Source organism: Bubalus bubalis, chromosome 3 (genome assembly GCF_019923935.1).
Source record: "Bubalus bubalis isolate 160015118507 breed Murrah chromosome 3, NDDB_SH_1, whole genome shotgun sequence".
Classification (NCBI taxonomy): Eukaryota; Metazoa; Chordata; class Mammalia; order Artiodactyla; family Bovidae; genus Bubalus; species Bubalus bubalis.
The window spans coordinates 29,363,436-29,386,147 of record NC_059159.1 but is presented as its reverse complement, the minus strand read 5'-3'; the positions used below and the strand labels follow the sequence as shown (position 1 = coordinate 29,386,147).

Below are 22,712 nucleotides of genomic sequence, written 5' to 3'. Positions count from 1 at the left end.
TCCCGCAGCCCTGCGCCGTCTCCCGCCCACGCGATGCCCAGACCGCAAAGCTCGGTGCCTAGACCGCTAAGCGTGGTACCTGATCCGCAAAGCTCGGCACTCGGACCGCAAAGCGCGGTGCCTGAACCACAGAGCTCAGTACCCGGCCGACCAGCGCGGTACCTGGACCTCAAAGCTCGATAGCCGAACCGCAGAGCTCGGTACTAGGACCGTTCAGCGCGGTACCGGAACCGCCCAGCTGGTACCTGAACCGCCAAGCGTGGTAGCCGACCAGCTCGGGAGGACCTGGTTGGAAACTCAAACGCCCCCTCGCCGCGGCTCCGTAGCGTTTGCTGCATTAAAAACTCTGGGGGTGGGGCCCAGCAATCTGCCTTTTGCAAGCCCTTCAATTGATTCTTAAGTTTGAGAACATCTGCTCTAAGTCCCACGCACCCACTCTTCTCCAAGGGACCTCATCTCACCTGTGGCATCAGGTACATATATATGTACACACACACCGGTCCATCCCCAGGGGCACTGGTGGCCCAGGCCACCTCTCTCACTCCAGCCCTCAACTATCAGTGTCCACCCAACGTCTCCTCGAGAATGCCTCTGAAAAGCCAAAACTCAACAGGGTCAACACCACACTCACACTGCCTCATCTGGTTCTGCTCCAGTGAGCCTCATGTACACTGCATTTGTCCACTGGGGAGTCATCTAAGACCTTAGTGGAAGCTTCAGGAGCAGAATGGCAGGTCCCTGAATCATACTTGAGGGAGGGAAGAGGGAAAGAGGAGAAAGAAATGAAGCCCGGAAAATACCAACCCCTCAACATGTGGAGGGAACAGAAGGACAGGTGCTGCCTTAGGGGTTCCCTGGAAGTGTTGTTGAGGGAGGGTTGTTTGAAGATGTTTAAGTATTTATGAAAAGAATCCAGTTAAGATGGAGCTGTGGGCTACACAAGAAAGAAAAAGAGATCTCACACATATGATGCCTAAGAAGTTGTATGTATGCGATGGGGCAGGTGGAGTCTCAGCATCAGTAGGGAAATGAGCCGGAACTAGAGGTTCTCAGGGGCCGTATGTCCCCCACCCCCACCTCCCCACCCAGGAGAACTTGGAGATGGCTGGACACATCGTGGTTTCATACTGGGGGGTGCCACCGCCATCTAGTGGGTAGAGGCCCCTGAAGCTGCAACATATAATGTTGGCACAGGATGGGCCCACCACCAAGAATGATCTGACCCAAGCGCCAAAAGTGTGGAAGCTGAGAAGCCCTGAGAAAGGAAGAGAGGAAGTTGTTTATGAGAAGAGACAGGGGTGTGTGTGTGTCTGTGTGTGTGTATATGTGATGCCAAATCTAAACTGAGCAAGATGAGACATAGGAGGAAGTTCTTCCTCTCCTTTCTCTTTTTCCCAAAATGTGCTTCATATTGCACATGTACAGTGCTTTCCAACTGTGGTGCTGAGAGGATGCTTGAGAGTTCCTTGGGCTGCAAGGAGATCAAACCAGTCAATCCTAAAGGAAATCAATTATGAATATTCACTGGAAGGACTGGCGTTGAAGCTGAAACTGCAATCCTTTGGCCACCTCATGCGAAGAGCTGACTCAGTGGAAAAGACCCTGACACTGGGAAAGATTGAGGGCAGGAGGAGACAGGGGTGACAGAGGATGAGATGGTTGGATGGCATCACTGACTCAGTGGACATAAGTTTGAGCAAACCCCGGGAGATAGGAAAGGACAGGGAAGCCTGGCGTGCTTCAGTTCATGGGGTCACAAAGACTAGTGCACAACTTAGCGACTGAATAACGACAACAGTATTATTAAGGAAAATATGTTTAAAAGATGTCCTTTTCTTTTGCCATTTCATTATGCCTTCTGCCCTGATGTTTTACTTTCAAATAAATAGTTAAAAGTCAACACTTTACATAGCAAATATTAATTACCGCCCATATTTATAAAATTGTTCAGATTTAAAACTTTGTTAATACTCATAAATTTAGTGTTCAGTTCAGTTGCTCAGTTGTGTCCGACTCTTTGAGATCCCATGAATCACAGCACGCCAGGCCTCCCTGTCCATCACCAACTCCCGGAGTTTACTCAAACTCATGTCCATCGAGTCAGTGATGCCATCCAGCCATCTCAGCCTCTGTCGTCCCCTTCTCCTCCTGCCCCCAATCCCTCCCAGCATCAGGGTCTTTTCCAATGAGTCAACTCTTCGCATGAGGTGGCCAAAGTATTGGAGCTTCAGCTTTAGCATCAGTCCTTACAATGAACACCCAGGACAGATCTCCTTTAGGATGGACTGGTTGGACCTCCTTGCAGTCCAAGGGTTAGGGTAATTTTCTTTAAAAAAAATCAAATTTAAATGTGACTTATACAGTGACTAGGCATATTTACATTCAATTTCTTCTCTGCACTTTTCTTCATTTGATAAATATAAGAGCTCAAGTACTATCTTTCCTTCTGGATACTTTTTTACTTGAAATCAGTTAACACGGTAGCTTTTTCAGGTTTTTTTAAACATAGTCAAAGAGAAATAAAGCAAATGATACTCAGAAAAAAGAAGTAGGAAGAATAAAGCTGGATGATTGGGATTACGCAGTGAGTCAGACAGACTGGATGTTTTGAGGAGGGGTCAGTGATTTATTTATCTTATTGGAGTAATTGAAAAACCAAGATGGAGAGGAGTTTTTGGTAAGGAAATATGATGGTCTCAGATGCCCAGGTCAAGATGTGAGGATGGATGGGGTGGAGGCAGGACCACTGAGTATCCTTATATCAATTGCACAGCCAGGGGGAGGAGTGGAGTGAACCAGAGACCAAGGTCATGCACTTGGATGTTCAAACCACCTGCACACCTTGCACATGCGCCGCTATGTATGACATCTCCAGTGAATAACAAAGTAGAGAGACATCAGGAAGAGGAGAGAGGTGAGTGGTGAAGGTAAACAGTTAAAAGGTTGGATAAGAGTGCAGGGGAGGCACAGGATGGCTCTCTGGAGAAGAATAGATTCAGTCAGGTATCCTCAGAGGTTCTCAGGCCAGGCAGCGTTTCCAACCAGGCAGAGGTGGAGATGTGGAGCCACCCAGAGAACATGAGGATAAAGAGGGATTTGCAGGTCGTGGGACACTCATCACTCTCAGGCATACTTTACATTTTGTGTTTTTCAAAAAATTGTCTGCCTCCTTCCAGCTGCAGTGCATGCTCCCTGCAGGCAGGCACTTTGTTGTCGTTTTTGTCCACACCCAGTGCTGAGGACACTGCTTTTCACGGCAGATATGCAGGACTTGGCACCCCACTCCAGTACTCTTGCCTGGAAAATCCCATGGACGGAGGAGCCTGTTAGGCTGCAATCCATGGGGTCGCTAAGAGTCGGACACGACTGAGCGACTTCACTTTCACTTTTCACTTTCATGCGTTGGAGAAGGAAATGGCAACCCACTCCAGTGTTCTTGCCTAGAGAATCCCAGGGACGGGGGAGCCTGGTGGGCTGCCGTCTATGGGGTCGCACAGAGTCGGACACGACTGAAGTGACTTAGCATAGCATGCAGGACTTGCAGAATGGATGGATGGTAGCATGAGTTAATCTCCCCAAGGCAAGGAGGTTGATTCAACACTGAAAGATCTGTAAGTGTCTTTCGCTGTAGAGACACCTGAGAGAAGGATTTTGTGCCGAGAAATTCTTTGACAAAACACAGGACCAGTTTCAGTCTTCAAAAACTCCTAGTAAACTGGGAATACAGGGAAATTCCTAAGCCAAATAGAGAATCTAGCTACGTGAGCCCCTCATTAAATGTTCACTCCATGGTGAAACATTCAAAGCATTCCCAGGAAAAGTCAAGTCGAGAGCGTCTGCAGTCTTCACTGCTATTCCAAGAAGTCAAGAAGAAATGAGTGGTAGTAAAAACACTTGAGATGGGGCAGAAGCTGGCAAAGGCCCTGAGACATTCTGCTGGGCAAGGCTGGGGTGCTGGGCGTGTTATGAGGGGACACAGGCCCTGCTTCCCTGTGAAGCTGTGTCAGAGCATCCTTCCTGTCTTCCCCCTTTGGCAGCGGGTCTATCAAAGGAGCATCCGCCAGAAGTATGGATCATGTGATGCAAAGTGAGGCAACAGTCTGGATTTTGACTGCTTTCTTGTGACTATGTGATCTATTCACATATTGTCCCAGTAAATTCCTTTTCTACTTAAGACAGCCAGAGGTGACCTCTGTTGCTTACCAGCAAAGACCTTGGCTGGTACAAGGGAGTCTCCTAGCCAGGCAATGCCTAACATACCCTCACTCATTTGTTCAACTAGCTCTGCTCCAGGGACTGAGAATACAAATGTCAAAGGCATAGTAAGGGTGCTTTTCGTTAACTGGAGGAAAATCTGTACTTTGGATTTCCACATCTGTACTATCAAGTCACCTAATCAATCCAGTAGTCGGGGGACTTCTCTGGTGGTCCAGTGGCTAAGACTCCGCACTCCCAATGCAGGGGCTCAGGGAACTAGATTTACTTTACTGGTCAGGGAACTAGATGCCCCATGCTGCAACTAAGAGCCGGCACAGCCAGATAAAAAAATATTTTTTAATCCAGCAGTCAGAACTTGGGTCCAACAATCACAATAGTAGGCAACTCAGTATATTTAGCTTTTGGTAAGATGAACCACTGAAAGAGCTGAAACAAGCTCAGGATTTGGGTTCAATCCTTGGTGTGAAAAAAAAGTGATATAATTCAAAAATCAGGAGAAGGAAATGACAACTTGCTCCAGTATTCTTGCCTGGGAAATTCCATGGACAGGGGCCTGGCAGGCTGTAGCCCTTTGAGATGGAACTGGTCAGACATGGCAGAGCTACAGACCACAAAGTCCATTTGAGGGTTTTGCTGCCACCTAGAGGATTGATCTGATACTGAAGTAGAAGATTGCAAAGAGTGGGCTGCTGCTGCTGAGTCGCGTCAGTCGTGTCTGACTCTGTGCGACCCCATAGAGAGAAGCCCACCAGGCTCTGCCGTCCCTGGGATTCTCCAGGCAAGAACACTGGAGTGGGTTGCCATTTCCTTCTCCAATGCATGAAAGTGAAAAGTGAAAGTGAAGTCGCTCAGTCGTGTCTGACTCTTAGCGACCCCATGGACTGTAGCCTACGAGGCTCCTCCGTCCATGGGATTTCCCAGGCAAGAGTACTGGAGTGGGGTGCCATTGCAAAGAGTGGGACTGAGCCACTAATGCGGGCACACACACACACAAGTGCTCTAAAACTCAGGGCCCCCAAAGTGGTGGCTGCTTTTAAAGGAACAAAGCAGAATTATTTGGAATTTTTAATATGAACTTATAGATGTTTTATGCAGGAATTCATAACACTTTGGGTCACGGGCTCATGTTAAGATGTGATGAAATAATAAACACTCTTAGATAAATGTACAAACCAATCCTATATAATTCCAGGGATCCTGGGACACCCCATGGCCCCCACCAAGACCATCACCAGGTTCAGTGTCCAGTTAAGAATCTCTGTGTTACGTGGGAATTGACTACAACCTCAGAATTTTTTCACATGGAGACACATTCCTGCATGTCACATTGGATGTTTGTATGTTGTTGTTGTTTGGTCGCTAAATTGTGTCTGCCTCTTTGCGACCCCCTGGACTGTAATATGCCAGGCAGATTACATGGGATTCTCCAGGCAAGGATACTGGAGTGGGTAGCCATTCCCTTCTCCAGGGGAGCTTCCTGACCCAGAGATTGAATTTGTGTGTCCCATACTGTAGGCAGATTACCGTCTGAGCCACCAGGGAAGCCCCAGTCCCCAGCAGACTTTGTGTATTTATATCACGTGGTGTTGGGAGGTGTGGGTTTGTGCTCCCTTCTCAGGACAGTCTTCTGAAACCTGCCCAGAATTTCCTCCTCGGCTTCCTCAAGTCCTGCAGCTCTGAGGGTCCCAGCTTCCCGCCCCACGCCCCATGGCCACAGGCTCCTCTCAGGGCCTCTGCGCTCCCAAGAGCAGCCATGCCCCTCTTTCCCCACCCCTGCAGACTCTTCTCTGGGTGATCACAGCCCTGGGCAGCACATGGAGCAGGCAGCTGACTCCCTCTGGATTTGTGTGATGGACGAGCTGCTGGCACCTTCAGAGAACAGGGTGACATTCCTGGAGCCGGAGCTATAGGTGGTCAGGGATGGTGGTCAAGCAGGCAGCCAATGGTTAGTAGAGTTAAGCCCCCAGACCTCTCTGACCTTCCTCCAAAACAGGGCCCCCTGTATTGCTGGTTCCTTCTTGGGGCCACAGTCTCTGCCCCGAGTTGCCCTGAATCCCCGTGAATGTCAGGATGAGCTCCCTGTCATGCCCTCAGGCCTAGAGGACCTTCAACATAATCAGAGAACAAAAGCAATTGAATCATTGCAATAGTAACAGAAGCAGCAGCTACTACCAGTTGAGTGACTGCAATGGGTCCAACTCTGCTCTAAGTACTTCTAATGTCTGCTCAGTCACTCAGTCTTTGCAACCCCATGGACTGTAGCCCGGCAGGTTCCTCTATCCATGGGATTTCCCAGACAAGAATACTGATGTGAGTCACCATTTCCTCCTCCAGGGGATCTTCCCAACCCAGGGATCAAACCTGCATCTCTTGTGTCACCTGGATTGGCAGGGGATTCTTTACTCTGTGCCACCCGGGAAGCCCGGGCACTTCTAATATATTCCTTTAAATGCACAACCACCCATGAGGTCGGTGATATTTCCATTTTACAGATGCCACTCATCAAAGGTAAATAATTGACTCGAGGACAAATATAGGGCTGGGGTAGATGTCCAGATCACCTCCCAGACTTACGTTCTTTCTGGTATGACGTAACAGACAAAAGAGACCCTCAGGAAACATTTAGGAACTGGTGGAGTCAGTCTTCCTTCATAATCTGATGGCTGTCACTATGAAACCAATAGTTAAGAGATGGACTCACCTTGCCCGGTAGCTGCCAGTAGCCCCTTGTTGTTGTTCAGTTGCTCAGTCGTGTCCTACTCTTTGTGACCCCATGGACTGAAGCATGCCAGGCTTCCCTGTCCTTCCCCATCTCCCGGAGCTTGCTCAAACTCATGTTCATTGAGTCGGTGATACCATCCAACCATCTTGTCCTCTGTCACCCCCTTCTCCTCCTGCCTTCAATCTTTCCCAGCATCATTTCCCAAACAGGGCCTTCCTTTTTCAAGGACCTGGCCTCACCACCCCTCTTCTCCCCTTGCATCAGGAGCAGGACAGCGCTGGTCCTTGAACCTCCCAGCTCCCGGGTGGCACAGTTAGCCAGCTGGGATCCAAAAGCCTGCACACAGCAGGTTTGCACAAGACCAGGCTGCTGTTTTCTCTGCTGGGCTGTGTGGTTGACTTGTCTGACACAACGAGGGCAAGTCTCAGCTTTTCTGCACATTCAACCCGTTATAAAAAATATTCTTGTAGGGACTTCCCCTGGCTGCCTGGTAGTTAGGACTTCACACTTCTACTGCAGGGGGCTCAGGTTCTATCCCTGGTTAGGGAACTAAGATCCCACATGCCATGCAGTGTGGCCAAAAAGAAAGAAAAAATTCTTACAAACATCTGTGCCCAAAAGCAGGTGCAGGCTTGAAGAGCCTTTGGATGCAAAGCCCACCCTTGAGCACCTTGGTCTGAGGAATCCCAGATCGGGCAGGTTTCATCCTCCACTTGTGGCTGTGCCTGACTTGGAAATGAAAGCTGTCCGAGGGTGGCTTGCATATCTGCTACAGACCCAGGGTTTATGCTTACTTTCTGACTCTCTCAAGTCAGGGCAAAGAGAATGGGGAACTGAAAAGCCATTCAGTCACTTCCCATTCTTAACAAGACACCCATGCAAATTTTGGTTATTGTTTTCAAGTCAAGTGAATCATCAGATTTGACAAATGAAAACTTTACACAGCATGGTAAGAAGAAAGGAGGCATTAGAGGCAGCGAAACTGTGTTCCACTCCTTCGTTCTGCATTTAGAGCTGAAAGATTTTAGGCAATTCATTTACCCTCTCTGAAGACTCATTCACTCATTTGCAAAATGAGGGAAATAATAACACCTCAATAATAATCTCAAGCTGCTGTGAGAATTAAATGCAACATTACTTTATTGGAATAAAAAGTCCCTTGGACAATATCTGGCATTCAGTACACACTCAGCACATGTTGCAGTCTCATCTCCATCCTTCCATCTAGATCCTGAGCCTCTGAGGATGGATCCTCATAGCAGCAGTATTTGAGAGAGACGCCACTCAAATTCATTTTAAATGAATAAGTTTGATGGTACACAGGAAATTAAAGGAGGGGGACAAAAGGGGGACAATTAAAGGTTTGGGCTCACTAGTATCTTTTGGTGGGAGAAAGTGAAAGCGAAAGTTGCTCGGTCATGTCCGACTCTTTGCGACCCCATGGATATCCATGAATTCTCCAGGCCAGAATACTGGAGTAAGTAATCATTCCCTTCTCCAAGGGATCGTCCCAATCCAGGGATCGAACCCAGATCTACCCACATTGCAGGCAGCTTCTTTCCAGCTGAACCTCCAGGGAAGCCCAAGAATAATGGAGTGGGTAGCCTATCCCTTCACCAGGGGATCTTCCTGACCCAGGAATTGAACTGGGTTCTCCTGCATTGCAGGCAGATTCTTTACCTGCTGAGCGACAAGGGAAGCCCTTTGGTGGGAGGGAGACAAACAATTTGGAATTAAATGTCCAGTCTACATTCTAGTCCTTAGAATCATTCAGACTGGTTAAATTAGAGCCTACCTAAGACTTTGTCTTTTTTAAAAATTTGCTTTATTATTACTATTATTATTTTGGCTTCACTGGGTCTTCATTCTGTGCTCAGGCTTTCTCTGCTTGAGGTCTGCAGTCTTCTCACTGCAGTGGCTTCTATTGTTGCAGAGCAAAGGCACTAGGGCTCACAGGCTTCAGTAGTTGTGGCTCTTGAGCTTAGCTGCCCAGCAGCACGTGTAATTTTTGCAGATCAGGGATCAAACCCCTGTCCCTGGCATTGCAAGATGGATTCTTAACCACTGAACCACCAGAGAAGTCCCTGAGATTTTTTTCATTTGTAAAATAAGAGCTCCTCTGGGAATTAAATTTTTTTAAAGTAGGTCTGGTAGGTGCTCAAAGATGAGAACTGAAATGATCACCTTAAATTAGCTTGTTAAAGAAACAAGCAGTCAAATCTCCAGGCCCTACAGATCCCTGGAATCGGCGCATCTGTGAGACCCATTCCCCTGGCTGCATTCTTGGTCACTCTGAACTGGCTAGTCGGGTATGGGAAGTGGAGTGGTGCATATGGTGTTTGCCCAGTTTCCTCTGATCCCTGACTTGGGCCATTCTGGACCTTTCTCATCTCCACTGGCTCCCATGTCAGTTCCACATGGGTTCTGGATAGCTTCATGCAGGGGTAATTGACAGCACCTCACATCCTGGCCCAACTGTGCAACCCCCTGCTCTGGGCTCCCATATTGACCATGCCCTGGGGTCTGTCCCCACAGCCCTGAAGTGCAGGAGACTCAATGCCCTGAAGTGCAGGAGACTCCATGCCCTGTGAAGTGAACCCCTGACCTATGAGGACTGGGAGCCGTGGGTGCAATTCATACACTTCTCAGGGTGCAGCCCCACAGACCCAGTAGGTCCTCCTGATCACAGGCAGCCCACTCAGGAACACTGTCCCCCACTGGCTCTGCCTTCTTTCCTACCTGACTCCCCCACCCCTCACTCCTCCCCTAGGAAGGGGCCCTTTACGCAGTCCTGCCAGGAGCCCTCTGCCGCAAGCTTCACTTTCTGTGGTTGAAATGTGGGAGTTAGATTATTCACTAGTGTAACAGCAATACAAGCACTATTATAAACAGTGAGGTCCTACTGTATAGCACAGGGGACTATATTCAACATGCTGAGATAAGCCATCATGGAAAAGATACTTTTAAAATGTGATTAGGTCATCTGAGAGCCCCTATGACTTGGATCAGTGCCCAGATAAAGGAGATCCCAGGGACTTCCCTGGTGGTCCAGTGGCTAAGACTCCTCCACAAAGCAGGGGGCCTGGGTTCAATCACTAGTCAGGGAACTAGATCCCTCATGCTGCAACTGAGAATTTGCATGCCGCAACTAAAGAACTAAGAGTTTTTATGCTGTAGCTAAAGACACTGTACACAGCAACAAATATCCCGAGTGCCACAAGACTTGATGCAGCCAAACAAATAAATTACTTAAATAATAAAATATTTTTAAAAAAAATAAGTAAAGAAAATCCTAGAGAGCTCTCTTGTGCCTTCTGCCTTGTGAGGACACAGAGGAGAAAACAGCCATCTATGAACCAGGAACCTGGCCCTCAGCAGACACCAAATCTGCAGTGAAAAAGTTCACTGGAGCAAACAAAAATTCAGAGGATGACAGCTTCTCATTGGCTGAGCTTGTTGTTCAGCTGTGTTTTCCATTGGCTGGGGTTGTTGCTGGGTGAGAAGAAAGTCTTCCTTCCTCCTGCTGGGGTAGTTAGGTAGTTACACTTCCTGTTTGGGAGTACTTCTCTCCATCTCCCAGTTAAGAATTGATGTCTTCTTGTTGGGGTAGTTAATTGTGAGGGGCAGGGTGGGAGAGCTCGCTCTGCAGGCCTTCCTAACTCCAATTTTAGTTGAGGTTTCCTTTTATTATTAATTTTCACAGTTACCACACTAAAAATAATAATAAAAATAAAAAAGTAACAAGTAAAATTAAGAATACCTGTATTTACTTAGCCCTATATATCTAAAATATTATCTTTTCAACATGGAATCAATATATAATGTTAATGAGCTATTTTACATTATTTTTTCATTCCGAGTTTTGGGATCTGGTGTATAATTTACACTTACAGCACATCACACCTTAATTCAACGACTCACATTTCAAGTGCTGTAAAGCTCCACGTCGGAGAAGGCAATGGCACCCCACTCCAGTACTCTTGCCTGGAAAATCCCATGGACGGAGGAGCCTGGTAGGCTGCAGTCCATGGGGTCGCTAAGAGTCGGGCACGACTGAGCAACTTCACTTTCACTTTTCACTTTCATGCATTGGAGAAGGAAATGGCAACCCACTCCAGATTCTTGCCTGGAGAATCCCAGGGACAGAGGAGCCTAGTGGGCTGCCGTCTATGGGGTCGCACAGAGTCGGACATGACTGAAGCGACTTAGCAGCAGCAGCAAAGCTCCACGTAGCTAGTGGCTACCATGTTGGACAGTACAGGTCCAAAGAACCCTTCATTGTCTGGATGTTCTGCAGAACATCCCATCAGGGCACTGTTGATGACATCATGCTATCTACACCCAGTAAGAAAGAAATCACAGGTATTCTAAGATGCCCTGGTAAGACACATACACGCCAGAAGGTGAGACCTAAGCCCTACAAAGTTTCAGGGGCCTGCCACACTGGTGAAAATTTTAAACCTGTTAGACATTTGTATTGAAAATAATTTAACTTGCCCAAAGGAAAGTCTGACCTTAACCCTGGGCTGCTGGGAAGTCATCTCTTGCCCTTGGAATATCGCGTCTGATAGGAGTGTTCTGTTTTGTTTGGCCTTTGGCCAGCCATATGATAACAATGTGATTTGACGTAGGGACTTTGGGTCATGTGATATCAGTGTGATCTCTTGAGGATCTGAAGACTGAGATCAGCCACAAGGGCAATAACCATGCTTATGTGATGGAACCCCCCAAAAAAGCTTTCAACACCAAGCCTTGGGTAAGCTCCCCTCATTGGCAGTCCTCCACGAATATCATTATAATTCAAAGCTGGAAAGTCATGCTGTCTGACCCCATGGGGAGAGGACAAACTGGAGCTCTGTGTTTGGTACCTCCCTGGATTCTGCCCTTGGTATTTCTTTCCTTGGTTGATTCTAGTCTGCATCCTTTAGCAGTAATAAGCTACAACCGTCAGTATGTAACAGCTCTCAGTGAGTTTTGCAAGTCCTTCTAGCAAGTTATCAAAGCGAAGGGCGGTCTTGGAGACCCCCAAACTTATATTTGGTGTCATAAGGTAGGGTGAGCTGATGTGGACTCTGCCCCCTGGCTTCACATTACCTTCATAATGTTATCATTATATGTTTATTTACATTTGTCCATATATTTACCACTTTTTTTGCTCTTTATAATGTCTTACATCTCAGACTTTCCATCTGATATCACTTTCTTTTGGCCTGATGCAAATTCTTTAGAGTATTCTTTCATTATTATTATGACTGTATTTTTATTTATTTATTTTTGGCCACACTGGGTCTTCATTGCTGCACAGGCACTTCTAAGTTGCAGCCAGTGGGGGCTACTCTCTAGATGTGGTGGTCGGGCTTCTCACTGTGGTGGCTTTTCTTGTTCCAGAGCACAGGCTCTAGGCCCAAGGTCTTCAGTAGCTGCAGCCCGCGAGTTCAGTAGTTGGGATCCAACATGTGTCCCCTGCATTGGCAGGCAAACTTGAATCCACAATGCCACCAGCGAAGCCCGAGATTTTAAGTTATATCAGTATATGTTCTGAATTTCTGCTTTTTTAAAAGGTATGAGTTTTCTTTTCCTGTAAGAGCAAACACTTCATTTGATTAGTGTCCTTGATGTTATAAATACTTGATATAGACAGTTACATGCATTTGAATATTTGTTGTAGAACACAGTTCACTCGATTTCTAAAGAGTATTTGTTTGACTTTGCTGGGTCTTTCCTGGTGTGAGCAGATCCTTGCGGAAAGTGGGATCTTAGTTCCCCGACCGGGATTGGACCCACATACCCTGCATTGGAAGGCGAATTCTTAACCACTGGACCACCAGGGAAGTCCTCTGTAAATAGTATTTGTCATAGAAGATTGATTTTATGCACTGGCTTTGTGATAATTAACTTGCTGATTTTACCTCACTGGCTTGTTATAATTAATATAACTGGTATAAAAAGCCTGTGAGGGTTCTCTTAAAATTAGGAACATAATGAAAGAAATTCCTTCTGGTAAAACTCAATTTTGTTTCACAAAAATTAAATTTGTTTTATGTGTAAATTCAAGTGGCTCTAACAAATTAATTTAGAAATGCAATGCAAAGTATCAATTTGTCACAACTGGGCATTTGGGCCAATGGAATTTTCTTGTTTATTTCTATATTCTTGTTTTATTTTAACTCTGTTCCTGTGTGGATCATCACATTCCAGAAGATTAAATGATAATACTCTTAAAGCTTCCCTAAGCCTATAAACACTTTAAGGGGTGATGATTCAGAAGACATCTGCTCTGCTAAATAGCACTCATCCCCTTATGCTTGCCCAATAAATAGACATCTTAACTAGAACATGGGATAAATGGGAATTAGCAGCAGGTTATGGGTGTGGGGGAGACAGGAGGAAGTGCTACAAGCAGATAATTTTGGAGTCAGAGGGACAGTGACTGAAATACTGCCCCTAACCCTTACTAGCCTTGTGATCCTGGGTGGGTTTCACTGAGCCTCTGAGTTATCATCTGTAAATTGGGGGTAATGATGGTAGCCACCTCACAGGGTCTTTGGTAGGGGAGAAGGAGAAGGAGAAGGATTGGTGAGACTGTGATTATACATCACTTAGACCCTTGAGAGCACATGATAAGCACTTTATAAATAATGACGGGTATTATTAACTGACTGGGATGCTTTCTGGTCCCAGGAATAAAAGTGGCAGAATTTTGGCCTCCAGAGCAGATGTCACACTGGAAGGCGCGATAGGACTTAGCTCTCTACGTTGATTCTATGTTGGAGAAAAGAGGAAGGAGATTTAGAGGGACCGGAGCGCTGCCCCCACATCCCTCATGCTCCCCTCCCAGAGATACTGGAGGCATGCCTTGCACTCCTCGATTTGGACTCCCGAGGGAGGGCGCCGCACTTCTTGTGCTTGGAGTGCAGCCGCCTCGCCCTCAGACTCCTGCTGGAAGTCCCTCACCGCTTACACCGACCAAGCCGGGAACCCAGAGACCCACCCCCGCCCCACTGGGGTGGCCCTGGACGTCAGCCCAACTCCCCTTCCCGGAAAAGGGGGCAGGGCCCCGGGTTTCATCCACCACAGACCTTAGAGAGTGGTTCCCCTGCGCCAGGCTGGGGTCAGCGCCCTTCTGATCAGTGGGGGAGCCGCTCGGACCCCTTGAAGACTCCGCGGTCAGACAGAGGTCCATTCCTAGCACCTGCTCAGGTCAGGGAGGACACATTCGGACGCCCGGAGACGGGGCAGCCTCTTGCTCCTGCCCGGACACTGTCCTTACCCAGGAAGACCTCTGAAGCCTACTCTCTAGGTCTGAGGTCCCACACACTTCGCCTCTGGTGAGGCCGTGACCTTGGGCAGGTTATCTCTTTGCGCTTGGTTCTCCCACCAAGACTCCCCAAGGGTCGTCATGTGTCCGGAGGGCTTGGCACCTGCGCACAGTGACCTTTCCATACATGTCCGCTGTCATTACCGCACATGCCCCTGTGGTTTGGTCGCTCAGTCGTGTCCGACTTTGCGACCCCATGCACTGTATCCCGCCTGGCTCCTCTGTCCATGGGATTCTCCAGGCAAGAATACTGGAGTGGGTTGCCATGCCCTCCTCCAGGGGATTTTCCCCACTCAGGGACCAAACTCAAACAAATCTATCAACCTGCTCTGATTATATCGTGACTAGACCCCGGGTTCTAGTCTCAACACCGACACCCTGAATAACTTTGGACCAGTTGCCTCTTCTCTCTGGACCTCCGTTGCTCTGTCCATCACTTGATGGACTTCACTGACTGAAAAACCCATTTATTGATTTGCCACTTTTTTCCAGGCTTCTCCACCGCACACGAACGAGGCTACAGGGATTCCCAGTCCTGTGGGAGAGGCCCCACGGGTGGGAGGTTCGTCTCTGCTTCTAGGGTCGAGGGAGGTCAGAGGTTCCTAGGAAAATGGCATTTGAAGGAGGCTAAAAGGATGATCCTTGGAGTCCTCCCGGTAAAAACTGGCGAGGTTTTTATGTTGCTGTCCTTTCAGAGCTGAGCGTTCTCAGCGATCGCGTCTTATAATAAGCCCAACGCACCTCCTCCACGGCCGAAGACGCGGCGACAGGTGGTGCCTCGAGTCCGCATCCTGGGACCCAGTCCGCATCCCGAGATCCATGCCAGGGTCCGATCCCTAGGAGCGCGGGGTGCGGGCCACACTCGGCCGGGTCAGGGGCTCGCCAGGGGCCACCCTCGCACCGCCCAGGAACAGGAGAGACGCGGGGTTCAGGGCAGGGTGCAGGCAGCGCGCGGGTCGCGCGGGCAGCGCGGGCGCTGGCCCAGCGGCTGGAGGAGGCCCAGCCGCGGGAGGAGGCGAGGAGGCGTGGCAGGGGGCGGGGCCGGCGCGCGGCCTCCCGTGAAGCCCCGCGCGGCGAAGGACCGGAACTCCGGGCGGGCGGCTTGGTAACATGGCGGCAGGAGCTGCCCGCGCGTCTCGAGGAGGCGGTGGGGCCCACACCCGGAAGACGAGTCTCCTTTTGGGCTAGCGCGGCGGCCGCTGCGGACCCGGAAGTCCGGGCCGGTTACTGAATGAGGGGAGCCGGGCCCTCCCCGCGGCAGTCCCCCCGCGCCCTCCGCCCCGACCCGGGCCCCGCCATGTCCTTCTTCCGGCGGAAAGGTAGCGAGGGGCGCGGGGCCGGGCTTGGGGCGGCGGGTGGCGGGCCCTCGGGCAGCGAGGCCTTGGCTTCCGCGCGATGGGACGGCCTGCGCGCCGGGCCGGCGGGCTTGTGGGAAGGAGCTGGGCCTCCTCGCGGGCGAACGCCGGCCGGTCCCGAAGTGTGTACCGGGACCCGCTTGGGGCATGCCTTCTGCAGACACAGCTTTTCGCGGGGGGTGGGGTGGGGGTGGTGCATTTATACCAGAAAATGGAAATTTCTTCAGTATTACGGAAGTCTCGGACTTTTCAGAATATCGAGGGGTTTGTGTCTAAAAGCAACACGTGAAAAAATTGTTTTCTCAACGAGTGCTCTTTCCCAGTTTCCCCTTTATGGGGGGGAGGGGGGTTCTGCTGTTCATAAAATGACATGACATAACTTACGGCTAGAAGTTCCCTAATAAAGAAGAGTCCTTTTGATGACTTAGCAAGTTTACTTGCTGCTGGAATCCTAACTTTATAGACAAACTGTTTATATTGATATTTCTGGTTTTTAGTAGTAGTAGCTGCCCAGTTTTTTGAGTAGAGGCAACTTCCTTTTGAGTCTGGGTAAGGTTATTGGCATTTCGTTACGGGTACGTATCCAGGGTGGAAGAATGTGGGTCTTTGGGGATGATAGTGATTCTTGTATCGATTCTTGTTGCTTCAGGGAAAATTTCCCAGACAAATACAGATTTGGGGAAAGCACTAAACTAAATCAGACTTGGGTTTATGTGGCAGCTCTGCTACTGAGTCTGTCATCTGGGGCAGAAAAATGTTGACCCACTTTCCTCTCAGCTGAGAATTCGATGATTCCTAAAGACCCCATTCAACTCTATAAAGAATTCCTTTTAAGTACACACGGAGTTTTAGTAACTGATGCCATGTGATCAGTGAATGAAACCATGATGAATGAATGAAAACCACTCTGAATGAATGAAAGTGGTAAAATGGTACAAGGAAGCTGTGTTGGTAAGGTACTTTGGTATGGTTGATAGCTCTCTAATTTGTTTGACAGTGTTGAAATGGTTGGTTTTTGGGGTTTTTTTTAGGGTAAGGAGTGTTCTATGTACAATGGTATAATGAGGCGAATTGCAGGTTGCACATAGCCTGTTGTCTATTTATTCAGCAAATACTTTTGAATGTCTGCTCTTTGCCAGGTACTGTGCTAGGCCCTCAGTATTGAGCACTGCACAAGACAAAAATCCGTATTTCCAAGGAGCTTGTTGTCTGCTGGGGTAGACAATAAACCTCTCCCTCTCTCTGTTTACAAATTGAGTAAAGAGTTATGAAAGAGAGAGGTTGAGAGAAGAGACATATTTCAATTTGATGTTAGTCAAAGGCCTCAGCAGACAACCTTGAAACTTAGAGCTGAAGGAACAGCAAGAGGTAATGTATAGAGGCCAGGGAAGAGCATTCCAGGCACAGGGAATAGTGTTCAAAGGCTGGATGGCAAGAGTTTGATGTCCTTCAAGAGAGAAAAGAAGCCCACTGTGACTGCAGTTCAGAGAGGTACACAAGGATCAGATGATTCAGAGCTTTGTAGGTCACGGCAAGGTGTTATTCCAAGTGCAGAGACAATATTTTAAAATTTTAAAGAGAAGTGATTTGATCTCATTTTGCTTTGTAAAGATCATTCTAGATGTTTTTTGGAGACTGGATGTAGCAAGAATAGAAACTGGAAATGGTCCTATTTAGGGCTCCCATCCAGTTTCTAAATACCATTTTTAAATACCACCTATTTGCCGATGACTCCCAGATTTACATCTCCAGCTTGGATTCTCTTTCCTGAATCCGGACTCCATATCCAGCTGTTGGTCCACTTTTTACCTCTACTCAATAGATGTCTGGGCTTCCCAGGTGGCTCAGCAGTAAAGAATCCACCTGCAGTGCAGGAGATATGGATTCAATCCCTGGGTCAGGAAGATCCCCTGGAGGAGGAAATGGCAGCCTATGCCAGTATTCTTGCCTGGGAAATCTCATGGTCAGGGGAGCCTGGTGGGCTACAGTCCTTGGGGTTGCAAAGAGTCAGACACGACTGAGTGACTAAACAACAATAGATGTCTAAGAGGTCAACTGATAAACAACTTACTGTATCTAAAATTTCACTTTAGATTTAGCCTTTCTTCATCTATTTTTCAGTATCTTGATAAATCGCATTTCTAGCCTTTTAATTGCTCAGGCTAAAACTTTAGTACTTTCTTCAACCTCTTTCTCTTCTACTCTATATCTGATCCATCAGCAAATCTTTTAGGTCATCCCCAGAATATAGCCCAAATCCAGTCACTTCTCACCATCCCTGACCGTGAACACCCTGGCATTTCTGTTTAGTTTGGGTGGTTAGTGAAGTCCTCTGAGGGGATGTCATTCAGATCTCAGCTTAAATGTCAAGAGGAAGCCGATTTTATGAAGATCAAGGAAACAGCGTTATTTTGCTTTAGGCTTCAATTTGGTTTCCCTTCCTCCATTTTTGATCCCCCTGGTGTGTTTTCAAACAGCATTATACCACACCTCTGTTCAGATGCCCTTGGTGGTTTCCTGTGCATGGCCCTACATAATCTAGGTCCTGTTTCTCTTCTGTGTTCATCTGCTCCCTTTCTCCAGCACTCTTCTATGTATGTTGGCCACCTTGTTGTCATATACATTCCCACCTCAGGGCCTTTGCACTTGTTCCCTCTGACTGGAAACCTCTTCCTACAGAGGCAAGCCTATTTTCTTCCCCCTTCTCCTGCAGGGTTTTGATTAATTGACATCTTAGTGAAGGGTTCTCTGACCAGCCTGCTGAAGATTGCAGCCCCCAGCTCCTACAGTCCCTTCCTGTGGCCCTGCTTTTTTTTTCTGTAGCGTTTATCACCATCTGCTGACTCATGTGTTTTATTAGGAAGGAAGCTTACTTTTGTTCATGGCCGTACCCTCAAGTCTAGATCAGTGCTTGGGATATAGTTAGGAATTTAGTAAATATCTGTTGAGTAAGTGAATGAAAATAAGAAAAATTCCAGAAGGTAATAAATGCTGTGCAGGGAATTTAAACAATGATATAGGGCAGCTTACCAGATGGCAGTTTGTATTTGGATAGAGAGGGTAGGCTTGTCTGGGAAGATGGTATTTAAACTGAGTCTCAATGAGGAAAGAGCCAGCCTTGCAAAGGTGAAAGGAACTGTATTCTTGCTGGAGGGAACTGGTAGAACAAATGTCCTGAGGTAGGAGTGAGCTGGCTTTGTTCAAGGACAGACAGAAGGCTGCAGTTTAAGGACCTAGAGAAGAGGGCAATGGGGTTGTCTTGGAGATAGAGAAAGCATGGCTTGAGTAAATGACTGGAGTGAAGGAAAACTGGGAAAGCTGTGGAAAACTCAGAGCGTGGGGTAGGAAGAATCCAGAGTTCTCCTTCAGTTGTTGTGAGTCCATGTGGATCTGTCAAGGAGGCAGTTGGATGTACTAGTCTGTAGTTCTGGAAAGAGCTCAGAACTTGAGTTCTCTATCTGAATTTAAAAGTATTTTGCATAAATAATGATTAAAGACATAGGACTGGGTGAGATCATCTAGGGAAGACATACAATATATGAATTAGTTACGTTGAAAGGCTAAGCTTCCATGACAGAGACACAGAGTACAATGGCTCAAACAAGATAGGCCTTTATTTCTCTCTTGCGTAATAACAGTCCAGTTCCCTCGTCACCAGGTCGCTTTCCTTCCTGACCATTCAGGGATCATTTTCCTACTATTGTCTTATTCCTCTTTCTCTTAAGGTATATTGCATGTTATAAAGCCAGGTCCATAGCCCTTTCTGTCAGCTTTCTGACCCATGATAAGGGAAAAGAGAAGCTTTGGCCAGAAATGGCACATACTGCTCCTGTTCACATTTAATTGCTGAGAACCTAGTCATGTGGTCCCAGCTAACTTAAGGGCTTTGGGAAATGGAGAGAAGCTAGCCAGCTGTGTGCCAGGCTACAGCCCTCTTGCTAAGAAGGGGAGAATGAGTTCAGTGGGAGGTAGCATTTCCTGCCATACTGTAGACCAGGAGAGAGCGCTGGAGTTAATTGAGCTTTTAGAAGTTAAGTTGAGGAACATGAGCCGTTGGCAAAGGAGACTCAAAAGAAAATGCCAAGTGATACAGGATTGGAGTGTCTTGAAAGCTAAGAGAAGATAGTAGTTCAAAAAGTAGGGAGTATTGTATTTAATGACACTTACAAGGTTGAGGTAAATAGAAATAGCTGTTAATTTTGATAACATGGAAGTAATTGATGACTTTTATAAATGTAGTGTCGGTGGAACGGGTTGAGGGGAGAATGTGAAGTGGGGAAAGTAAAAAGAATAACCAAGAAAATTTGCAGTTAAGAGGGAAAAACAAGGCCAATAACTGAAAGGGGCCTTTAGAGTAAGGGGTGTTTTTTGTTGTTATTTTTAAAATAAAAGATGCTAAGCTTGTTTGTCGGCTGATAGAAAGAACTCAGTAGAAAGAGAGAAAATGATACAGAAAAGAAATGTTACTTGCAGGAGTGGAGTTCTTGAAAAGACTTAGGAGTTGAGATTAAAGCCTGACTGTATCAAGATTTAATTAGGATATGCTGCTGCTGGAAATGGCAATTGGTACAACCACTTGTTTAAAACTTTCAAACAATGCTATATATTGCTTAACATAAATATGTTAAATAGTAAAAGTGTGGATGGAAACCTTAAACACTCACTTTCTGAAATTGTTTCTCTAGGGAGAAAGGGAATGAGGTCACAGAGGGACTTTAGTTGTACCTGCAATGTTTTATTTCCTTTAAAAATTTTTCTGAAGCAAATATGGTGTAAAGTTAAGATTTGTTAAACCTGTCTTGCCTCTGTTTTAAATGTTTCATAATAATTAAAAAAAATACAGGAAGAGTCAGTAGTGCAAAATAAGGTGGTAGAAATAAACGACAATAAATGTAAATAAAGTCTCGATGGCTGAAAATCTAGTAAAAGTCCATTGAAAGGTGGACTAAAAAGTAATGACTTGGGTTGGATAATAATCGAAAATCCAGCTATTTACCAGAAACACAACAAAAACATAAAGACATAGAGAAATTGAAAATAAATGGATTCAAAGAGAAGAAAGCTTGTGAAGTAGTTGAAATACTTTAAAGCATAACATACTATTAGGGCTAAAAAAAAGTCTGTAAACTATGGTAAAATGAATAGAATACTAGGAAGATAAAATTCTGAACTGGTTTGCACCTAAAATCAGTTTCAAAATATATAAAGTAAAATAAACAGAAATTACTAGGAGATGTCAACAGGTGTGTAGTTGTAATTGAGTTTTAAGAACATTCTTTTTTGGAAAACAGAAATGAGTGACCTGGACAATAAAGAGATGGTTATCTTCAGATTGGTTTCCTAATCTATACTGTTTAAATGTTAAAAGAGCATAGGAAAGTTAAAAGGATGAGAATATAGATCAGGGTTATACAAACAAAAAGAAAACTAACATTGTCGTCACAATAGCACACACCTGAAAAAAATGGAAAAGTTTTGTGAGGGAAAGGGAACAAGAGTCATTATTCATAGATAATATGATTCTGTACAGAGAAAGTTTAAGAAAATTTACACATATATCATTAGAATAAGTATTTGAAACTCAGTTGTATCCCTGTAGCCAGTAAAAATAAATGACCGAAATCTCTATGGAGTTTACAAAATATAAGTGGACCTAAAAGGAGACCCAAATAAGTAGAGGTATACTATGTTCATGAATAGAAAGACTCAGTACCAGAAAGACGTGAACCCTTCCCCAGATTGATCAGGTCAGTGCTTAATGTTTAAAAAGAAATTACCATGAGTGTTTTAGGATCAGGACAAGTTGGTCCTACAATTAATATGAAAGATAGTTTTGAAAAAAGAATATGATAGAGGGCTTGGCTCTGCCAGAGCCTATTACATAGTTAGTAATTACAGCAGTAGGCCCAGAAACAGACCCACGTATGTATGGGAATGTAGTATGTAAAGAGTTCCTATTCATTTGGGAAAGATTGGACTAATCAATAAATTATGTTTATTATCTCACTGGCCCCCCCAAAAAAAAGAAAAGAAAAATTAAGACTTCCTCATTATGTACATCAGGGGGTCAGCAAACTTTTTCTGTAAAAAAACACATAGTAAATATTGTAGGCTTTGAAGGCTATTTGGTTGGCCTCACTCTCCTCTATCCTTGTAGCCACAGACTATACAGAAACACTATGAAAAACTGGTGGTGGGCTGGACTTGGCCCTTGGGCTGTAGTTTGCTATCCCTGATAATACAGAAATAAATGCTGGGTGAGTTGGAGCCCAGAATTTGAAAAAGCAAAGTTTGAAATCATACAGAAGAAAATATAGGGGTAAGAAATAAGACTTAGGAGAAATCAATCCACATAATGTAAGTTTGACTACATCAAAATTTAAAGTTTGCATATAATAAAATATACCTCTAAGGTACTTGGTGGTGGAACCAGTTGTTCTTAGAAGTGGTTTGGAGGTGATCAAGAGACAGTGGAAGATGACTCCCAGAGTTTTGGCCTGAGAAGCTAGTGGGCAGTGGAATTATTTATGAGAGGAGAAAAAGATTGATTTAGGAGCAGGTTTGGGGAAAGATGGTATGTCCCATTTAGGCAGTGGAATTATGGAAGATGGCAGAAAGGTAGTTAACTATGAATTTGAGATCAAAAGGTACTCAGACTAGAAAGAGTACTTTGGGAGTTACAGCATGTCTGTGGTATTGAAAGCCTGAAGAATAGCTGAGATCAGCAAGGAAGTACATAGGTAAGTAGAGTGGAGAGAAGGGGGACCAATCTTGTCCCTGAGAAACTCCCAGCTGGCGGAGGAGAAGTCGGCCAGGGATAAGCTGAGAAGGAGCCCCTGGAAAACGAGGAGTGGAGTTTCACGGAAGCCATGCCAAGTTTCACGTTTCAACAGGGAGATGGAGTCAGTTGGCAGATGCAGCTGCAAACACCAGTCACCCCAACATGGGGATGGGTACTGAGAGACGTCGCTGGGAATGTACATGTTGAGTTCTGGTGTATGGGGTGGGAGGTGCCTCTGAGACATTCATTTACACACGTTATCTTAATCACACAGTCATTCTGCAGGCTTTTAACCAAGGGTAAGTGTTAGTCGCTCAG

General features: G+C 46.3%; 1 protein-coding gene across 7 annotated transcripts in view; it reads left to right on the top strand.

The window, feature by feature from the left end:
* Positions 1-15,347: 15,347 nt before the first annotated feature.
* Positions 15,348-22,712, top strand: part of AKAP10 (A-kinase anchoring protein 10) — a 41,204-nt gene continuing 33,839 nt past the window's right edge. For 3 of the 7 annotated variants that reach the window (XM_044939183.2, XM_044939182.2, XR_006549545.2), the window contains exon 1: positions 18,467-22,693. In XM_044939183.2, the coding sequence (XP_044795118.2) occupies positions 22,483-22,693 (211 nt within the window). In that variant the 5' untranslated portion in view covers positions 18,467-22,482. Of the gene's footprint in view, positions 15,578-18,462; positions 22,694-22,712 lie in introns of those variants that run through there. The other 4 variants (XM_025280507.3, XR_003107880.3, XR_006549546.2 and 1 more) reach the window with 3 other exon arrangements.